The sequence below is a fragment of the Bubalus kerabau genome, chromosome 23 (assembly GCF_029407905.1).
Source record: "Bubalus kerabau isolate K-KA32 ecotype Philippines breed swamp buffalo chromosome 23, PCC_UOA_SB_1v2, whole genome shotgun sequence".
Taxonomy (NCBI): domain Eukaryota; kingdom Metazoa; phylum Chordata; class Mammalia; order Artiodactyla; family Bovidae; genus Bubalus; species Bubalus kerabau.
The window spans coordinates 18,352,131-18,370,959 of NC_073646.1; the positions used below are offsets into that span (position 1 = coordinate 18,352,131).

Here is an 18,829-nt window from a genome sequence, read left to right on the forward strand (position 1 = left end):
CCCAAGATGACTGGAGAAATGTCATCAGTATTCTTTACTTTGCCTGAGTTATTGTTTCTTGATGTACTTATAAGCCTCATCAAGGACTTATGCATATTTCATCTAACACAAGCAATAAATTAACCCCTATTCCTTTGTCCTACTTAACTATGTGGGCAAAGCATATAATTTAATTCTCTCTTCTCTCTTTAGAGGAAAAGAACCAAATTCATTGCCTGCGATTTTCTGACTGAATGGTTATACAAGTAAGTTTTTCAGTCTTTGAATATTCAATGACCCTAAGAATTCAATAGCGTTAATTTGCCAGCAGAATAGCAACAATTGACTTGAGTTCTTGTTTATTGTTTTCTTGTCAATCAAACATATGGTGTTGTGACCAGTCAAAATCCAAAGAGGACAGGGGAGCCGTTCACAGAATTCTTCTCCATTCCATTTGTGGAAGAGTGGCTGAAACTGCAGTAAGTAATGGCACAAGGCTTTGAATAATTTATTCCTAACTTTAAGATTGTGTTAATGATCATTTCCTCTTTAATGATAGTTCTTCTAAGAGAACTAATTTATGTAATCCATCCAGGACCCCGGGTCAGTTATACATGTAGGTCTTTTCTATGGTTAATTTTAGCTAAGGACATCCTATCCAGGCAGTGATTATTCAAGAAGCACTTCAGAAATCAAATAGAAAACCTAGAACATTTCTTATCCTAAGTAATTAATCTTTCCATTTTCTCTTGCTCTCCAGTTCAGTTCAGTTCAGTCACTCAGTCGTGTCTGACTCTTTGCGACCCCATGAATCGCAGCATGCCAGGCCTCCCTGTCCATCACCAACTCCTGGAGTTCACTCAGACTCACATCCATCGAGTCAGTAATGCCATCCAGCCATCTCATCCTCTGTCATCCCCTTCTCCTCTTGCCCCCAATCCCTCCCAGCATCAGAGTCTTTTCCAATGAGTCAACTCTTTGCATGAGGTGGCCAAAGTACTGGAGTTTCAGCTTTAGCATCATTCCTTCCAAAGAAATCCCAGGGCTGATCTCCTTCAGAATGGACTGGTTGGCTCTCCTTGCAGTCCAAGGGACTCTCAAGAGTCTTCTCCAACACCACAGTTCAAAAGCATCAATTCTTCGGTGCTCAGCCTTCTTCACAGTCCAAATCTCACATCCACACATGACCACTGGAAAAACCATAGCCTTGAAGAGACGGACCTTAGTTGGCAAAGTAATGGCCCTGCTTTTGAATATGCTATCTAGGTTGGTCATAACTTTCCTTCCAAGGAGTAAGCGTCTTTTAATTTCATGGCTGCAGTCACCATCTGCAGTGATTTTGGAGCCCCAAAAATAAAGTCTGACACTGTTTCCACTGTTTCCCCCATCTATTTCCCATGAAGTGATGGGCCCAGATGCCATGATCTTCGTTTTCCGAATGTTGAGCTTTAAGCCAACTTTTTCACTCTCCACTTTCACTTTCATCAAGAGGCTTTTGAGTTCCTCTTCACTTTCTGCCATAAGGGTGGTGTCATCTGCATATCTGAGGTTATTGATATTTCTCCCAGCATTCTTGATTCCAGCTTGTGCTTCTTCCAGCCCAGCGTTTCTCATGATGTACTCGGCATTTAAGTTAAATAAGCAGGATGGCAATATACAGCCTTGACGTACTCCTTTTCCTATTTTGAACCAGTCTGTTGTTCCATGTCCAGTTCTAACTGTTGCTTCCTGACCTGCATATAGGTTTCTCAAGAGGCAGGTCAGGTGGTCTGGTATTCCCATCTCTTTCAGAATTTTCCACAGTTGATTGTGATCCACACAGTCAATATTTATTGCATAGTCAATAAAGCAGAAATAGATGTTTTTCTGGAACTCTCTTGCTTTTTTGATGATCCAGCAGATGTTGGCAATTTGATCTCTTGTTCCTCTGCCTTTTCTAAAACCAGCTTGAATATTTGGAAATTCACGGTTCACGTATTGCTGAAGCCTAGCTTGGAGAATTTTGAGCATTACTTTACTAGCATGTGAGATGAGTGCAATTGTGCAGTAGTTTGAGCATTCTTTGGCATTGCCTTTCTTTGGGATTGGAATGAAAACAGACCTTTTCCAATCCTGTGGCCACTGTTGAGTTTTCCAAATTTGCAATTTGGAAATTTGGAAATTTTGAAAAATTTCCAAATTTTCCAATATTGAGTGCAGCACTTTCACAGCATCATCTTTCAGGATTTGAAATAGCTCAGTTGGAATTCCATCACCTCCACTAGCATTGTTCGTAGTGTTGCTTCCTAAGGCCCACTTGACTTCACATTCCAGGATGTCTGACTCTAGGTGAATGATCACACCATTGTGATTATCTGGGTTGTGAAGATCTTTTTCGTATAGTTCTGTGTATTCTTGCCACCTCTTCTTAATATCTTCTGCTTCTGTTAGGTCCATACCATTTCTGTCCTTCATCGAGCCCATCTTTGCGTGAAATGTTCCCTTGGTATCTCTAATTTTCTTGAAGAGATCTCTAGTCTTTCCCATTCTGTTGTTTTCCTCTATTTCTTTGCATTGATCGCTGAAGAAGGCTTTCTTATCTCTCCTTGCTATTCTTTGGAACTCTGCGTTCAGATGCTTATATCTTTCCTTTTCTCCTTTGCTTTTCACTTCTCTTCTTTTCACAGCTATTTGTAAGGCCTCCCCAGACAGCCATTTTGCTTTTTTGCATTTCTTTTCCATGGGGATTGTCTTGATCCCTGTCTCCTGTACAATGTCACGAACCTCAGTCCATAGTTCATCAGGCACTCACTGTGTCTATCAGATCTAGGCCCTTAAATCTATTTCTCACTTCCACTGTATAATCATAAGGGATTTGATTTAGGTCATACCTGAATAGTCTAGTGGTTTTCCCTACTTTCTTCACTTTCAGTCTGAATTTGGCAATAAGGAGTTCATGATCTGAGCCACAGTCAGCTCCTGGTCTTGTTTTTGCTGACTGTATAGAGCATCTCCATCTTTGGCTGCAAAGAATATAATCAATCTGATTTTGGTGTTGACCATCTGGTGATGTCCATGTATAGAGTCTTCTCTTGTGTTGTTGGAAGAGGGTGTTTGCTATGACCAGTGCCTTTTCTTGGCAAAACTCTATTAGTCTTTGCCCTGCTTCATTCCGTATTCCAAGGCCAAATTTGCCTGTTACTCCAGGTGTTTCTTGACTTCCTACTTTTGCATTCCAGTCCCCTATAATGAAAAGGACATCTTTTTTGGGTGTTAGTTCTAAAAGGTCTTGTAAGTATTCATAGAACCATTCAACTTCAGCTTCCTCAGCATTACTGGTTGGGGCATAGACTTGGATTACTGTGATATTGAATGGTTTGCCTTGGAAACGAACAGAGATCATTCTGTCGTTTTTGAGATTGCATCCAAGTACTACATTTCGGACTCTTTTGTTGACCATGATGGCCACTCCATTTCTTCTGAGGGATTCCTGCCCGCAGTAGTAGATATAATGGTCATCTGAGTTAAATTCACCCATTCCAGTCCATTTCAGTTCGCTGATTCCTAGAATGTCGATGTTCACTCTTGCCATCTCTTGTTTCACCACTTCCAATTTGCCTTAATTCATGGACCTGACATTCCAGGTTCCTATGCAATATTGCTCTTTACAGCATCGGACCTTGCTTCTATCACCAGTCACATCCACAACTGGGTATTGTTTTTGCTTTGGCTCCATCCCTTCATTCTTTCTGGAGTTATTTCTCTACTGATCTCCAGTAGCATATTGGGCACCTACTGACCTGGGGAGTTCCTCCTTCAGTATCTTGCTCTCCACCTAGCCCCAAAGGTCATTATGTCTTACAACCAAACTTTTCTAAATTTTAACTTTTAGTTATATGCATCAATTCTACATTTAAAATATTAGAACATGACAGATAAAGTTAACACTCTCTTTGACCACCATTCTAATCTGAGTCTTATCACAGAATTAATGTTTGGTCTATATTTCATCCCTCCATATTCTTAAAATTAGTTATTTAACTATATAAACAGATATCATACAAAATTAGTAGTATTATTTTATGGGAACTGTTTATCATCAATGATAAAGACATTGATGATATTGACATTTTTGTCAATATCCTTGACAATATCAATGTCAATGATATTGACATTGATGATATTGACATTATTGACATTTTGTCAATAATGACAAAAGTGTGAAGTGAAAGGGTAATTGGTCAGTCATATCCAACTCTCTGACCCCATGGATTGTAACCTGCAAAGTTGCTCTGTCCATGGAATTCTCCAGGCAAAAATACTGGAGTGAGTTGCCATTCCCTTATCCAGGGGATATTCCCAACCCAGAGATCGAACCCAGGTCTCTTGCATTGCAGGCAGACTTTTTGCTATCTGAGCCACCAGGGAAGCCCTAATAATGATGACAACTAACATTTATTGAGTGCTATATCACTGGTCTCAGCATTTAATGCTAATGAATTAACTTGATCCTTGTAACAATGCTATTACCAGCCCTATTTTGCAGATGAGGAAATTTATGCATTATCCTGCAACTTGCTTTTATTTGACTAAAATACATTTTGAGATCTAGCCATGTTTATTTAATTACATCTGATTCATGCCTTTGATATCTTTATAGTATATGTCATTTCTAGATTTGCATTATTTGTTCATTCATACAATACATGTTTATTGAGTACTACCGTGTGCCAAACATCATTTTAGGTGTTGGAAACAGAGTGGTGAACAAAGCAGCTAAAACTCCTGCCTTAATGGAGCTTATGTTCTGGTGGAGGATGTTAGACAATAAGCAAATAAATAAATGCACTATAAATAGTTGCTTATAGGGAAAAATAAAGCAGAGTGGGATAAAGCAGATGGGGATAGAGTATTGAGGGGGACCTAACTTTATACCATGTGGTCAGGAAACACCTTACTTGGAAGATGACGTTTAAGTAACGATCCATAATTTTAAGCCAAAAGTGGAAGAACGACTACTCAATTTAGAGAGAATAATATTTAACCTATTCTTTGGAAATGTTTTCACATCAGCCCTTTGTAAGAACAATGTCAGGAAACTGAGGCACCAGGAATTAAGCAAGGTTTGTAAAATCCTGTGTCAAACAGAGTATGAAACACGAAATTAGACACTTAGCCCGCAAGTATCACATCTTTTGCTTAAATCCACCTTTCTGGGGAATGCTAAATTGAATAGATTCTTGGCTGACTTTCTCAGTTTTGAGAGTTTGAAAGACTCCAGGTATTACTAGTTTTTAAAAATCTGAAACTATACATTAAAAGGAGGATGATACTAGAAGATCTTGGTTCTTATTAAGCTTCTAAGCTTGTACCTAATTTAGTCCACTATGAAAATGAAAAGCCTTTGTTGACTATAAATGATCAGTAAGTGAAGGATTTACATATGTTTTTCTAAGACAAGGTTTTTTGATATCATTCTCCAAGTTGAAAATGAAACATTTTTTCACTTGCAATAACCAATGAAAAAGAATCTGAAAAATAAGAGAATTTCTCCAACTGAGTTCTCTCAAATCCCTAGTTATTTACTGTACAAATACCTAAATTTAAAATTGTTGCTAACTTCCACTGGCAGCTCATATAAATATACTGCAAAGTAGCAATTGCAAGCATATCAACTGGACTCCACAGGAACAAAAACATAAGAGCTCTTGATTTAAATGGTGTTTGTTCTCTGCTTTACAAAGGGATGCCCAGAGCATGATAAAAATTTAAATGATACTAATCTAATTTGATGCAATAAATATTTATTGAACACCTCCCAAATGCAATGCAGAGCTTGGTGCTGTGGAGAAACAGAGATGAATAAAATATGGCTCCGACCCTTGGGGTGAGAGAGAGGTGTTTACAACTAGCTATAGATTCTGTAGTGAGTGTTGTAAAACAGATGTTAACAAAGCATTATAGGGAAATGCAGATGTACAAGACCATCTGTGCTCCACCCACTCCACCCCCCAGCAGGCCTGGCACCAGTCAGGTGGGACCAGTGGTCAAGCTGGTTGGTGCCCAGGATTGGTCTTGAAGAGGCCAGACCTCAGGGGCTACATCCTTCTTGGGAATGCTCATGAGCAGGGAGAGCAGAGAGCCAGGTAAGGTAGGAGATGATCTCTACTCCAGGTTTCCCCAGCCTCGGCCTTACTGACATTTGATTGTTGTTGTTGTTGTTGTCATTTGTGTGTGTGTGTGTGGTCAATCGCTCAGTCCTGTTGGACTCTTTGTGACTCTATGGGCCACCAGGCTCCTCTGTCTGTGGGATTCTCCAGGCAAGAATACTGGAGTGGGTTGCCATTTCCTACTCCAAGGGATCTTCCCAACCCAGGGATCGAACCTGCATCTCCTGCATTGCCAGGCAGATTCTTTACCACTGAGCCACCTGGGCAGCCCTGCTGACACTTAGCACTGGGTAATTCTTCTTTGGTGGGGGGAAGGGTGGCCTGTACACAATAGCATGTTGCACAGCATCTCCAGCACCCCCACCGCATGCTAGTAGCGCCCCCTGCAGTCATCACCATTGCGCCTGTCTCCACGTGCTGCCAAATGTGGGATGCGGGGAGACAGAAGGGCCCCTGGCTGAGAGCTTGTGATTGCATCCAGAGGGAGAAGTGAGAGGAATCTGAGGGGGGAAGAGAGAAAAGCTGAGAAAGTTCATGGTCGGTATTGTCCTGATCATTCGTGTGGATGTGAAGGCATCTGCTGAGAAGGAGGCCCAGGCAGGGTGCGAGGCTCGTGGGGGTGGGGAGGAGACGGCAGCAGCTGCTATGGTGAAACTGATAGGGAACCAACTAGGATAAATAGGGATGGCCCAGCTGATGGTCTGAATTTGTGATGCATACAGCAGCCTGTTTAGGAGATTATTTCCAGCAACCCTCTGCAATCCTGGAAAGCGGGTGGAGGAAACAGATGGTTGGGAAGACTCAGAATTGAAGACTGGCAAAGCTAATATAGCAAAAGGTCTAGACTAGGCCCAGAGGATCCTCGGGGAGAGAGAAATTTCCCCCTACCCTTCTAGGTTCTTCTCAGTGGTGTAAGAATTAAATTGACAGGAGACAGATTATCAGGAGGAAATCAGACAAAAGTTTCATAACATGTGTTCACGGGAGAGACCTAGGAGAACTGAGTAACTTACTAAAATGTCTGAGACCCTCACCTTAAATACCATCTTCAGCTAAAGACAAAAGAAGATGTTAAGGGTAGGGATCTGGGACTTCAAAGGGGAGGAAGGCAATTGACACGAAGCTGGAAAAGCAAATGTTTGGTAAATAAATGTTGGAGCGGCCCTGCAGAGACAATGGGACAGAGAGTGACCTCTGATCTCTCTGTTTCCCCACCACACCTCACGCACATTCTCTGCAGACTTATCTGGTGATTAACTCCATTCCAGACACAGGCCCTCTATCTAAATTCTTTCAGCAGTTAGGAGGAAGGTCGAAGTTTCTTCCTGAGTCTTCTGGGCCTTGATTGTTTTCAGCTCAGAATAATCCTCACAGCACATGGCAAAGAGACATTTTGGGGCTGCAAATTTTGTTTGCAGTATCTTAGGGATGGGAAAACGTTGTTAACTTTTCTAAGAATAACGTCTTACAGTTTTCTCATGAAGTACCATATCTTCTGAATTATGTTAATGTTTAACAATCAATTTTCGGAAAGAGAAGGAGCACTACATGACGTATTCACATTGGAAGTAACCAACTCGGAAGCACTAAAATGGGAGTGGTAGGGTCCATACAGTTTTAGAAATTTCAATGAATCTTATTTGAGCCCTGATTCAAAGAAACAAATTAGAAAGAAAAATTAGGAGGCAACTGGAAATCTGAACACTTAATAAATAATTGATGATATAGGGAATTGTTACACACAATGATTTCATAGTCATGATTAAAAAGTTTACTTTTTAGAGAAACATGCTGAAATACTTATGAACTTATGAATGAAATATGTAACCTTATGATGTCAATGGATAGAGCTGGGGGAAGTTACGTTGAGTGACTGAAATGGAGAAGAATATAATTAGGTCTGGATGGTGACCTGGGTTAATTTTTTTTTCTGCTTACTTTAAATATATATATATATATATATATATATATATTTTTTTTTTTTTTTTTTTTTTTTGCCTCACTGTGTGGTATGTGGGATCCTAGTTCCTCAACCAGGGATCGAACCCACACTGGCAACAGGGCAGTCCCAACCACTGGACCACCAAGGAAGTCCTTCTGCCTACTTTTTATATCTGAGATGTTTGATAATAAAACACTAAAAGGAAGAGAAATAACAAGATGCTTCAAAGCTCCTCGTGAGCAGCTGATTGAATAGCGGATGGGCTGTGTCAAGGAGGCATCTATTGACTGGTGGTTAACCGGGAGGACTGTGGGCTTTTCTCCACTGGAGATGGTTGGAGTAATGGCGGAGGAGACCGAGTTTTCTCATTACGACGAGAGGCTCAAGTTACGTAGAAGGAAAATGGCCCTGGGGTGGGGGAGGGAAAGAGTGACAAGTGTGAGCCCAAGTGAGAAGCCTCACGGTGTGAGGAGGCCTCGGTTACCCAGGTTGAGACCTGGCTCCGAACAGACACAGCTTACCAGCCAGTTCCCTTACCTCAGCCTCGTTCTCCCTCCCTGCGGCCCTCCAGTGCCAAATCCAATTTTCCCAGTGACAAGGAGGAGGATTAATATAATCAGAGCCATGGGCTTGCCCTAAAAACATGGCTCCTGGGGAACAAGGAAATGACTTTCTAGGTCAGGTCAGCATAGTAAATCTTTTAGGCTTTGCAGGCCACATCATTTGGTCTCTGTTGTAACAACTCAGGTCCAGACTCGTAGCATGAAAGCAGCCATAGACAATATGCGACACAGGGGCATGGCTGTGTTCCAACACAGCTCTGTTTACAAAAGTAGGTGCTGGGCCATATTTGGCCCCTGGGCTGTGGTTTGCTGAGCCCTGTTCTAGATGGACACCAATAACCCAAGTCATAGTCTCATGCCGGGCAACAAATAATATAAATAGAAGTGAGTGGGTGGGAAAGATGAAAGGACAGGGAAGGTTATGATCAGATCAGGAATTTGGGAAGTTGAGATGTGACGGTCTTCAGGGGCGACCCATTCTAAGATGTGACCGTTCTGTTGGGGGACTGTCACAAAGGAAGATGGGGGTCATGGAATCACACGGCCTGGAGGCCTTGGTGTCGGAGGTGTCATCAGTATGAATAATGAAGTATCTGAGAGGCTTATGAGGTGGGTTGAAGAAGATGCTGCATGTGAAATCCAGGAGCTGTCAAGGGTAGAGTAATAATGGTCTGGAAGTTAAAGTGGAGATAGTGCAGTGTAGGGGTTGGGACCCTGGGCTCTGGCATCACAGTTCTGCATACTAAACCGTGCTCTACCATTTCCAGCCATGTGACTCAGCACACATGACTTAAGCTTTCAGAGCCTCAGTTTTTCCATCTGTAAAATGGTCTTTCATCTAAACAAAGCTGGTTCCTTACCTAGGAGAAATTCTGGTGCTAGCTATTAAGGAGATACATCTTTCCCCACTAATGACACGGATATGAATGGGTACATTTCAGTTGTTTGAAGGGAGTTATTTTTAATTTATTTGCTTATCTATTCAGCTAATATTTATTATATGCTTAATTGTGCTCTAAAATCATGAAGCTGGCATTTTCATAAATTGGCTGGATACCATTTACTGGATGCCTACTATGTGTCATGGAACCATGACACAGACTAACATGGTCATTTGTCTTCATGGACAGATTTTATGCACAGTTAGAATTGCAATGTATGTGGACTTATTTATGCTAATTCAATGTACTTTTGGAGGAAGGAGAGATAGGAGAGGGAGAGAAATAGAGAGAAACAAGATCTTTTAAAAATGCAGGCAATTTCCCCTGCATTTACTCTGGAAGTGAAGCATTAAATGGGACACAGGATTTAGCTCTTTCCTTAGTGTCTTCAGTTTTATGTGACACTTACCATATGAGCAGCCTAGAAGGCAACTGCTTCCTTCTGTGTCTGTCTGTCTGCCTACATAACCTACCTAACTACTTACCTACCAACCAAGCATTTATATAGTGCTTATGTGTGTGCTCAGTCGTGTCAGACTCTTTGTGGCCCCACAGACTGTAGCCTGTCAGGCTCCTCTGTCCATGGAATTTTCCAGGCAAGAATACTGGAGTGGGTTGCCAGTATATATAGTGTTTGAAGTGAAGTGAAAGTGTTAGCCGCTCAGTCACGTCCAATTCATTGCGACCCCATGGACTGTAGCCCACCAGGCTCCAATGTCTATGGAATTTTCCAGGCAAGAATACTGGAGTGGGTAGCCATTCCCTTCTCCAGGGGATCTTCCTCACCGGAGGGTCAAACCCGAGTCTCTTGCTTTGCAAACAGTTTCTTTACTGTCTGAGCCACCAGGGAAGCCCTGCTGTTTACTCAGGTACTATTTGAACAGTATTTAAATATTACCTAATTTAACTCCCATGACAAACCTACAAAGTGGGAACTATTATTTACCCACTGTGTTAATCAAGTTAGCCTAGACTAGGTTGCAGTTACAAACAATAGCAGAAAGAACAGTTTATTTCATACTTATGCAAAGACTGATACAGGTTGGACAGCCTCTTATAATAAATTAAATTATATTTGGAACATCTCATTTTTGAAGTCACTAAAACAAAAAGAAGAAAAGAATGGAGGAACCACCCTCATTTTTAATCTTCTCACCTCTCCTCACAGAGCAAGGCCTCAAAACAGCTGTAAGGAAGGGTGAGATATGTAAGGAGACACTGGAGAGCCCATGGCTTCTAGCTGTGCCGGCAGCAGCCGTATGTCAGAGAAGAAGCCGAGGTGCAGCGATGTACGTTACTTCCCAAGGTCGAAAGCTAGGAAATAGCAGGGGTAGGATTCTGACCGAGGCTGCCTGGCTCCAGAGTCAGTGCTTGTTGGAGCAGGACTGCTTACTCCGCCCTTCTGCCTATCACCTGGTACTTAGTGATCAGTACTAAGATGGAAAACACAGGCTACCTGAGACCACTGGAAAGATGCCACGTCTTCATATGGGTAATTTAACGTGTGCCAAGGGAAGGTTTTGGCTAAGTGTGATTTTCATCTTATGTGATCATTTTAGAGTCAGCTCCTGTGTCAGATGCCGCTCCTTTGTATATATTATGTGTCATAGCATTTATTGCCTCAAATAATCTTAACTACCAGCCGAGGGAGCCATCTAAAGTATGAGTTTGGATTTATTTTAATGTTCTGCTTAAAATAAATTCTCCCAAGTCCAGCTGTCTTTGAGGCTCGACATCATCATATTGTCAGATCACAGCTGGGAGGTCGAGATCATTTGTCACCGGAGGACGCGCAGCTGCCTATTGCTTATCACATAAATGATGGGTCCTTGTCCCATAGGTCCCAATAATTTAACACGCTCTTCACGCTGCCCATCCCTTTTCAGCTACTCATTTCTTTTCCATGACTCTTTGCTTTAAGATCTGCACTTTTATGTAGCTGTTTTATATAAACATTGACCACCCTTTTTTTTAAATTTTTTTTAAATTTTATTTTATTTTTAAACGTTACAATATTGTATTGGTTTTGCCACATATCGAAATGAATCCGCCACAGGTATACATGTGTTCCCCATCCTGAACCCTCCTCCCTCCTCCCTCCCCATACCATCCTTCTGGGTCGTCCCAGTGCACCAGCCCCAAGCATCCAGTATCGTGCATCAAACCTGGACTGGCGACTCGTTTCATACATGATAGTATACATGTTTCAATGCCATTCTCCCAAATCTTCCCACCCTCTCCCTCTCCTGCAGAGTCCATAAGACTGTTCTATACATCAGTGTCTCTTTTCCTGTCTCATATACAGCGTTATTGTTGCCATCTTTCTAAATTCCATATATATGTGTTAGTATACTGTATTGGTGTTTTTCTTTCTGGCTTACTTCACTCTGTATTATTGGCTCCAGTTTCATCCATCTCATTAGAACTGATTCAAATGAATTCTTTTTAATGGCTGAGTAATACTCCATTGTGTATATGTACCACAGCTTTCTTATCCATTCATCTGCTGATGGACATCTAGGTTGCTTCCATGTCCTGGCTATTATAAACAGTGCTGAGATGAACATTGGGGTACACGTGTCTCTTTCCCTTCTGGTTTCCTCAGTGTGTATGCCCAGCAGTGGGATTGCTGGATCATAAGGCATCACCCTTTAAAAATTCTTAGCTTTATACAAATAATGAAGTTTTACAATATATAATCTATACATATCTGTTAAACTATACAGTGAAAGGAAACATTTTAAGTCAAGGATCATCATAGAATTAAATAACTCTAGATCTAAGTTCTTTCAAAGAGATGTTTCACTCCAAATGGCAAGACTATGGCTTTTGTCTTCCCCTCTTCATTATTTTGTAGTTTTCATATTGTCTACAGAGTTACATTAAGAACTGAAAAGAATTGCAAAATGAAAGAGTATTTATTCTATTTCATTTCATTCCATTTTCTTGTTGTGTTTTAGACATTTATGTGTTTCCCAGCCCTGCACTGATTTCCCCCTTCTTTTGGTTACAGTACTCCCTGTGTTTTTGGAAGGAGCATCCCTCTCCCCTTCTCAGTTCAAGCACAAAGTGAACTGACTCCACCTCTGACTCTGGGCTGAGTTTGTGACCCAGTATGTGACCAGAGCAGTGAATTCCCCTGACCATCACAGTTAAATGAGAGGCAACCCAGAGACAGCCCCAAGATTTTTCAAGAAGCAACCAGGAAAACCTTTCTGTCTTTTCCTCTAGATTTCGAACTTTGAGGTGATAAGCCTTGAGCAGCTGAGGGCAATTATCTAAAGAGACTGTACCTGGGTTAACAGCAGAACTGAGAGGCGGCCAGAGTCTGAGTCCCTACGGCACTGTTTTGAACCTTTCTGACCTCATCTAAAGCCAACTCTACCCCTATTAGTAAAGTGAATTAATAAATACCTTTTTTCTTTTCCTTTTTAAAGATAAATACCCCCGCTTTTATTCTGTTTTTGCTTAAGCCATTCTGAGTAAGGGTTATGATACTTGCATGTGAAAGAGCCCTGATATGTTCTCCTACATGATATTTACCCAGCTACCCTCTTGTATTCCGTATTAGTCAGCTCTCTCTAGATTTTGCTGTAGTAACAAACAACCCTTACATCTCAATACATTATAACAACAAAGATTTATTCTTCACCCAGTTTTGTTGGCTATGTGTACTCTTTGGCCCCGCTCCAAGTCTCTTTTCATTCTGGGGCCTGGGAAGGAGGAACAGCACCTTCCTCGGTCCCACGGCAGAGAGAGAAGGGCAACGAGCAACCCAGGCCAATATTACTTCTGCTCACACTTCATTGTTAGTACAGGGCCCGTGAGAAAGCTCAATATCAGTGTTATAGGGAATTGACACCACCTGCTTCGGGAAAAACCGCAGGCGAATGGATGAGCAGGGATGCACAATTCTCTTATAGGGAAAGGAGTGATAGTTGGGAGAAATAAAACAATCTGTGCAAGTTCCAATCAGCCTGAGTGGGGTCTTCATCCCCACCTTTCAGCAGCGGCAGATTACATCATTTCTCCTCTTTTCCTTGCTCCTGTTTGTGAATCCAGTGCTGTCCTCTTTTATTGAATGGAGTCCTGACTTAAGCAGCCCATAAGAAACAGTGAAATTGTTTGCTATCATACTAAGAACAGGAAACATTTAGCTTTTTATTTTGACCAAAAAGTATTAGTCCAGTTTGCTTGCACAGATCAATCACTAAATAAATACAAGGAACAAAAAGCACACTGCTGCCTCTCTGGCCCGGTGTCCCTGGGGAAAAGGCTCATGAAAAACATCATTAAAACTGAGACCTTCAATGAAACAAAGATTATGTTATAGAAGAGAAAAGAAAAGTTTGCTTTGGGCAAAATCTCTTTTCAGCTAAGTTCTACCGTTGGATAAAAGAAAAGAAAAATCCTCAATACTTTCAGATTGGTGAAAGGTATCTTATGACCAAAACCCGAGATGAAAACAGAAGACTCACTGTGCTGTTTGAGGACAAGCACCAGCGTTTGTAGGATGGTCTGTGCTGAGCTTAAGCATTTTGTGAGACCCAAAACGCTCATGCCTTCAGAATGGCACAGGAAATGGCATGCATTCTGCACTAAAGATCATAGTTAGATGGTAGCCTGGCAGAAAATTTGTTGTCATGCCCTGTTGAAAGGAAAAAATCCTTTAGATTCATTTTGTCTTATAGAAGATTTCTGTCTCAGTAATTCCAAGGGCCAGAGTATCCTGATAATAATTTTTTTTTGTTTGTTTGGCTCTTTATGTTAACTTTCGTCTTCAAACAGGAAGGAAAGAGAGCTGCTTCCTGAATTCAGGACATGCTGAGTGCCTCCCTCTCACTGGAGGTGTGTCGTGGGGGTGGCCCTTTCCCTGGGGCACACAGTCTGCTTCCTCTCCTTCTTCCTGTCGTTTCTGTGTGGCTCTTTGGGGACAAGCTCGGGGAGCCTGCATGAGGCAGCATGGCAGACACCTCTGGGTTCCAGTCTGAGCTCTGACGTTCAGTAGTTGGAGTATTAGTTTCCTATGTAAACTAGGTAATTTAGTAAGTTACCATAACCTTGGTGGCTTAAAGCAGCACAGATTTATCTTCTTACAGTTCTGGAGGCTGCTGCTGCTGCTGCTAAGTCACTTCAGTCGTGTCTGACTCTGTGTGACCCCATAAACGTCAGCCCACCAGGCTCCCCTGTCCCTGGGATTTTCTAGGCAAGAACACTGGAGTGGGTTGCCACTTCCTTCTCCAGTGCATGAAAGTGAAAAGTGAAAGTGAAGTCACTCAGTCATATCCGACCCTCAGCGATCCCATGGCCTACAGCCTTCCAGGCTCCTCCGTCCATGGGATTTTCCAGGCAAGAGTACTGGAGTGGGATGCCATTGCCTTTGTTCTGGAGGCGGAGGCTAGAAGCCTAAAATCAGTTTCACAGGGCTCAGGTCTGTGTGGACAAGGCTGGTCCCTTCTCGAGACTCTAGGGGAGAATTCTTTTCTTGTCTTTTCTGGTATCTGGAGGCTGCCTGCATCCTGGAAGACTCCTGACCCTTTCCTTGCATCACTCTGACCTCTTGTTCCTGTTGTCACGGGGCCTGCTTCTGTAGCAGTATCTCCATCTGCTTCCCTCTCATAAGGACCCTTGTGATTACATCATTAGGCCCACCTGGATAATCCAGGATAATCTCAAGACCATTCATTTAATCACAGCTACAAAGCCTTTTTTGCCATATAAGGGAGTATACACACACACACACACACACACACACAAATATATATGTATATATATTCACAGAGTCTGGGGATTGGAGGTGGACATCTTGGGACCTGTATGCAGCCAACATAATGTATTATGTTAGGTGACCTGGAGCTATCCCTTCACATCTCTGGACCTTACTCCTCTCTTCTGTACTATGGGGATGGTAGTAAACCTACATCATGGGGTTGCTGTGACAGTTAAAGATGGCATCAGAGTTTTTTTGTTGCAAGCAATGGCAAGTTAAAGGCTACTTGAGAAAAAAGGTATGTTATTGAAGGTAAAAAGATAACCTACAGACATAAAAGGAAATGTAAGGGTCTGGCCTAAGAAGCAGGTTTAGGGACCCAGGGTGCATAGACCCCTCTAGTCTTTGACATTCCACTCAAGATTCCTGCTCCAGGGAAAGGGCATCTGCTTGGCTCACCCTGGGTTTCAGATGCACACCTTGGCCCGGGGAGGGCAAGGCACTGTAACCCACGTTACCCCTGACATGGGGTGGGGAGCAGTCAGAACAAAATCTGAGGGCTGATACCGCAAGAAGGGGGAGGGTATGAAAGGCAAATAAAAATGAAAGATAGTCTTACTGCAGAGGGCTCGCGGTAGGTATTCAAAGAATGATAGCTTTTATCTTATCCTTAATCTTAAGAGAATAGTAACCATTGCTTTGGCAAGATGAAACATGGGGAGCAGCATGACCAGGCAAGAGGAAGACAGAGTATCTGCATTTAACCTCAGCTCTGCCACTGATACATTCTGACATTAAGGGAAGCCCTCTATTTTCTTATCTATAATAATACTTATTCACTCAAAAATGCTTATTGAATGCCTGCCTTTTTCCAGGCACTTTTTCTAGGTACCACAGATACAAGGTACCATAGGTACAAGAGACAGAAAGTCTTGGCTCCTGTGGAATTTACCTGGTAAGGACAGACAATAACCAAACTCACAAATAAACATATTGTATAATGTAAAGAAGACCCAAGTGCTTTGAAGAAAAACAAAGCCGAGTAAGTGGATTGAGAGTCACAGGCCTGGGGTAAGAGGTACTGGTGTTTTTAGGGAAGGCAGGGAAGCTCACTTCTCCAAGGAGGCGACACTGGGACCTGGGTGACACGTGGAGGAGCTGACTTTATGAAGACTGGAGGGAAGAGTGTTCCAGGCAGAGGGAACAGCCACTGCAAAGTCCCAGAGACAGGAACGTGGCCGGTGAGGCACGAAGAGACGAGGGAGGCCGAGAGAATGGGAGGACAAGAAGACAGAGAGCCTAGAGAGGCTGCCTCTTTGGTGGGGCCTCGGATGCCGTGATGAAGAGTTTGGATTCTTCTTTTTTTTTCTTTTGAGCGTGATAGGAAACCACTGGAGGGTTCTGAGCAGAAGAGTGAAGCAATCCAATTTATCTTTTAAAAAGATCACCCTGGCAGCTGGATAGGGAGTTGCATTACTAGCGCAAACAGGGAGGCCAGGGAGCAGGCGCGTGCAGGCAGGAGGTGATTGTGGCTTGCAGTGGAGAAGGTGAGAAGAGGTCGGATTTGGGATCTATTTTGATGTTGGATGCGGGGTGACAGAGAGCTAAAGCAAGAATGACTTGGAGATTTCAGGCCCAAGCAAGTAGCTGAATGGGAAACCATTTACTGAAATGCTTTGGGGAAAATTAGAGTTAGATATTGAAAGTTAATAGGTTTACTGAAGAATCACAACTTACTGGGAATAAAAACATGAAACCTTTTTTTCTCCAAAAACTACTTCACCATATTACATTGAATCTCTCTTCCATCTAGGAAGTAGCCCTTTAATAACCTTTTGGTCAAATTCCATAACTTCCTACTCACTGTTTTTAGATAGTCTAATTTCACTGTTTGGCTTCATCTTGTTTATTTTTAAATCCTGAGTCTTTAGTCTCATCCTGTGTGCAAAACTCATCTTTCCCGGTTCCCAGCTCCAGCCACAATTGTCTATGATTCAGGGGTCCTTGACCTTGGAAGATAGAGAAATTACCTCTTTATTTTCACTGGTCTCTAACTGAAATTTAGCCTCTCTTTTACTTATGAATGTAGGACACAAACTTCAATAGTATCCACAGTAACTGTAACTTTGTCTCTAATAGCAACAATCAGATGTTTTCACATCCAGCTATGGTTGTTACAGTAATCTTGAAATATCATTTACACTTGTCTCTTTCTTCAAATTATATTAGTTAATGGAACTGCCATTAGTGGTTTTATTTACAGTATGATTTAGAAGCAAGTACATTAGTATTTTACCAACAGTTTTAAAAAATATTTTGATAACTATTGTTGTTGTGTTCAGTCACTCAGTCGTGTTCGACTCTCTGCAACCCCATGGAGTGCAGCCCGCCAGGCTCCTCTGTCCATGGATTGTCCGGGCAAGAATACTGGAGTGGGTTGCCATTTCCTCCTCCAAGGGATCTTCCCAACCCAGAGATTGAAACTGTGTCCTCTGTGTCTCCTGCATTGATAGGCTGATTCTTTACCACTGCACCATCTGGGAATCCCATTTTGATAACTGTATTTTAATATAATTGGTTTGCTTAAAAATCTTATGTATTTGCTATTGTATTTTTAAAAATATTATTCAGAGAAGAAATCCAAATTTCCAAAATGTAAAGGGATTATGGCACAAAACAAGCTAAGATCCACTGTAAGAAGTTTGGAAGAGATGAGGAAGGAGGTGGTCTGCTCTTCCCAGACACCCCTGGAGCAGGAAGAAGGACACAGGAAGAGACAGGTCTCCTTAAGGTTCTCCTTAAACCAGTTTGGAGAAAACATGTACTCAGCTACGAAGAGACTAAATAACACAGCAATCTGGGCATATTTATCGAACAGCATAAAATAACCAGCCCTGGTCTTGAAGATGGTTAAACCTGCAGCCCAAGGGTGAGCACAAGGTCTCACAGTGTATTGTTAGGGAACACTGTTGACTGGACCCTTATGTGGCTTCCGATGACAGGGTTGGTAAAATGGGACTTGACCCTGTGTTTATGTGGGAGAATGATTCAGCCCGATGCTGGGTAATAACTGTTTTGTTGGTCTCTCAGAGTGGAGTTGGTGGGCGGGTAAGCAAGAGGTTTCTTGGAGCCATTCCTCATGTCATGGAAGGCTGGATTAAAAGAATCCTAGGAGATTCTGGACCTAATGACTAGTCTGGAAGTCCCATTCCAGATAACTTCTACTGCAGGGGTCCCCAACGTCCAGGATCTAATACCTGGAGGCATGACTAATCACTAATCTGAAGTGGAGCTGATGTAATAATAATAGAAATAAAGTGCACAGTAAAGGTAACACATTGAATCAAACCACCTCCTACCCCTGGCCCATGGAAAAACTGTCATCCACGAAACCAGCCTCTGGTGCCAAAAAAGTTGGGGACCACTAGTCTATTGTACTTCTTCCAAATATTTGAGGTTCATTACTCAAGATGGTGATGCCTCCAACATAGAATGTTTGGGAAACCAATTAAGGCTGAGGGCAGGGACTGGGTAATCTCTTTTGC

The 18,829-nt window shown here is 42.2% G+C and overlaps 1 protein-coding gene across 4 annotated transcripts in view; it reads left to right on the forward strand.

The window, feature by feature from the left end:
- The window catches only part of IQCK (IQ motif containing K), a 155,824-nt gene that overhangs the window by 52,915 nt on the left and 84,080 nt on the right, over nucleotides 1-18,829 (forward strand). For all 4 annotated transcript variants that reach the window (XM_055561839.1, XM_055561842.1, XM_055561840.1 and 1 more), the window contains 2 exons: nucleotides 193-245; nucleotides 381-458. In XM_055561839.1, the coding sequence (XP_055417814.1) occupies nucleotides 193-245; nucleotides 381-458 (131 nt within the window). The remainder of the gene's footprint in view (nucleotides 1-192; nucleotides 246-380; nucleotides 459-18,829) is intronic.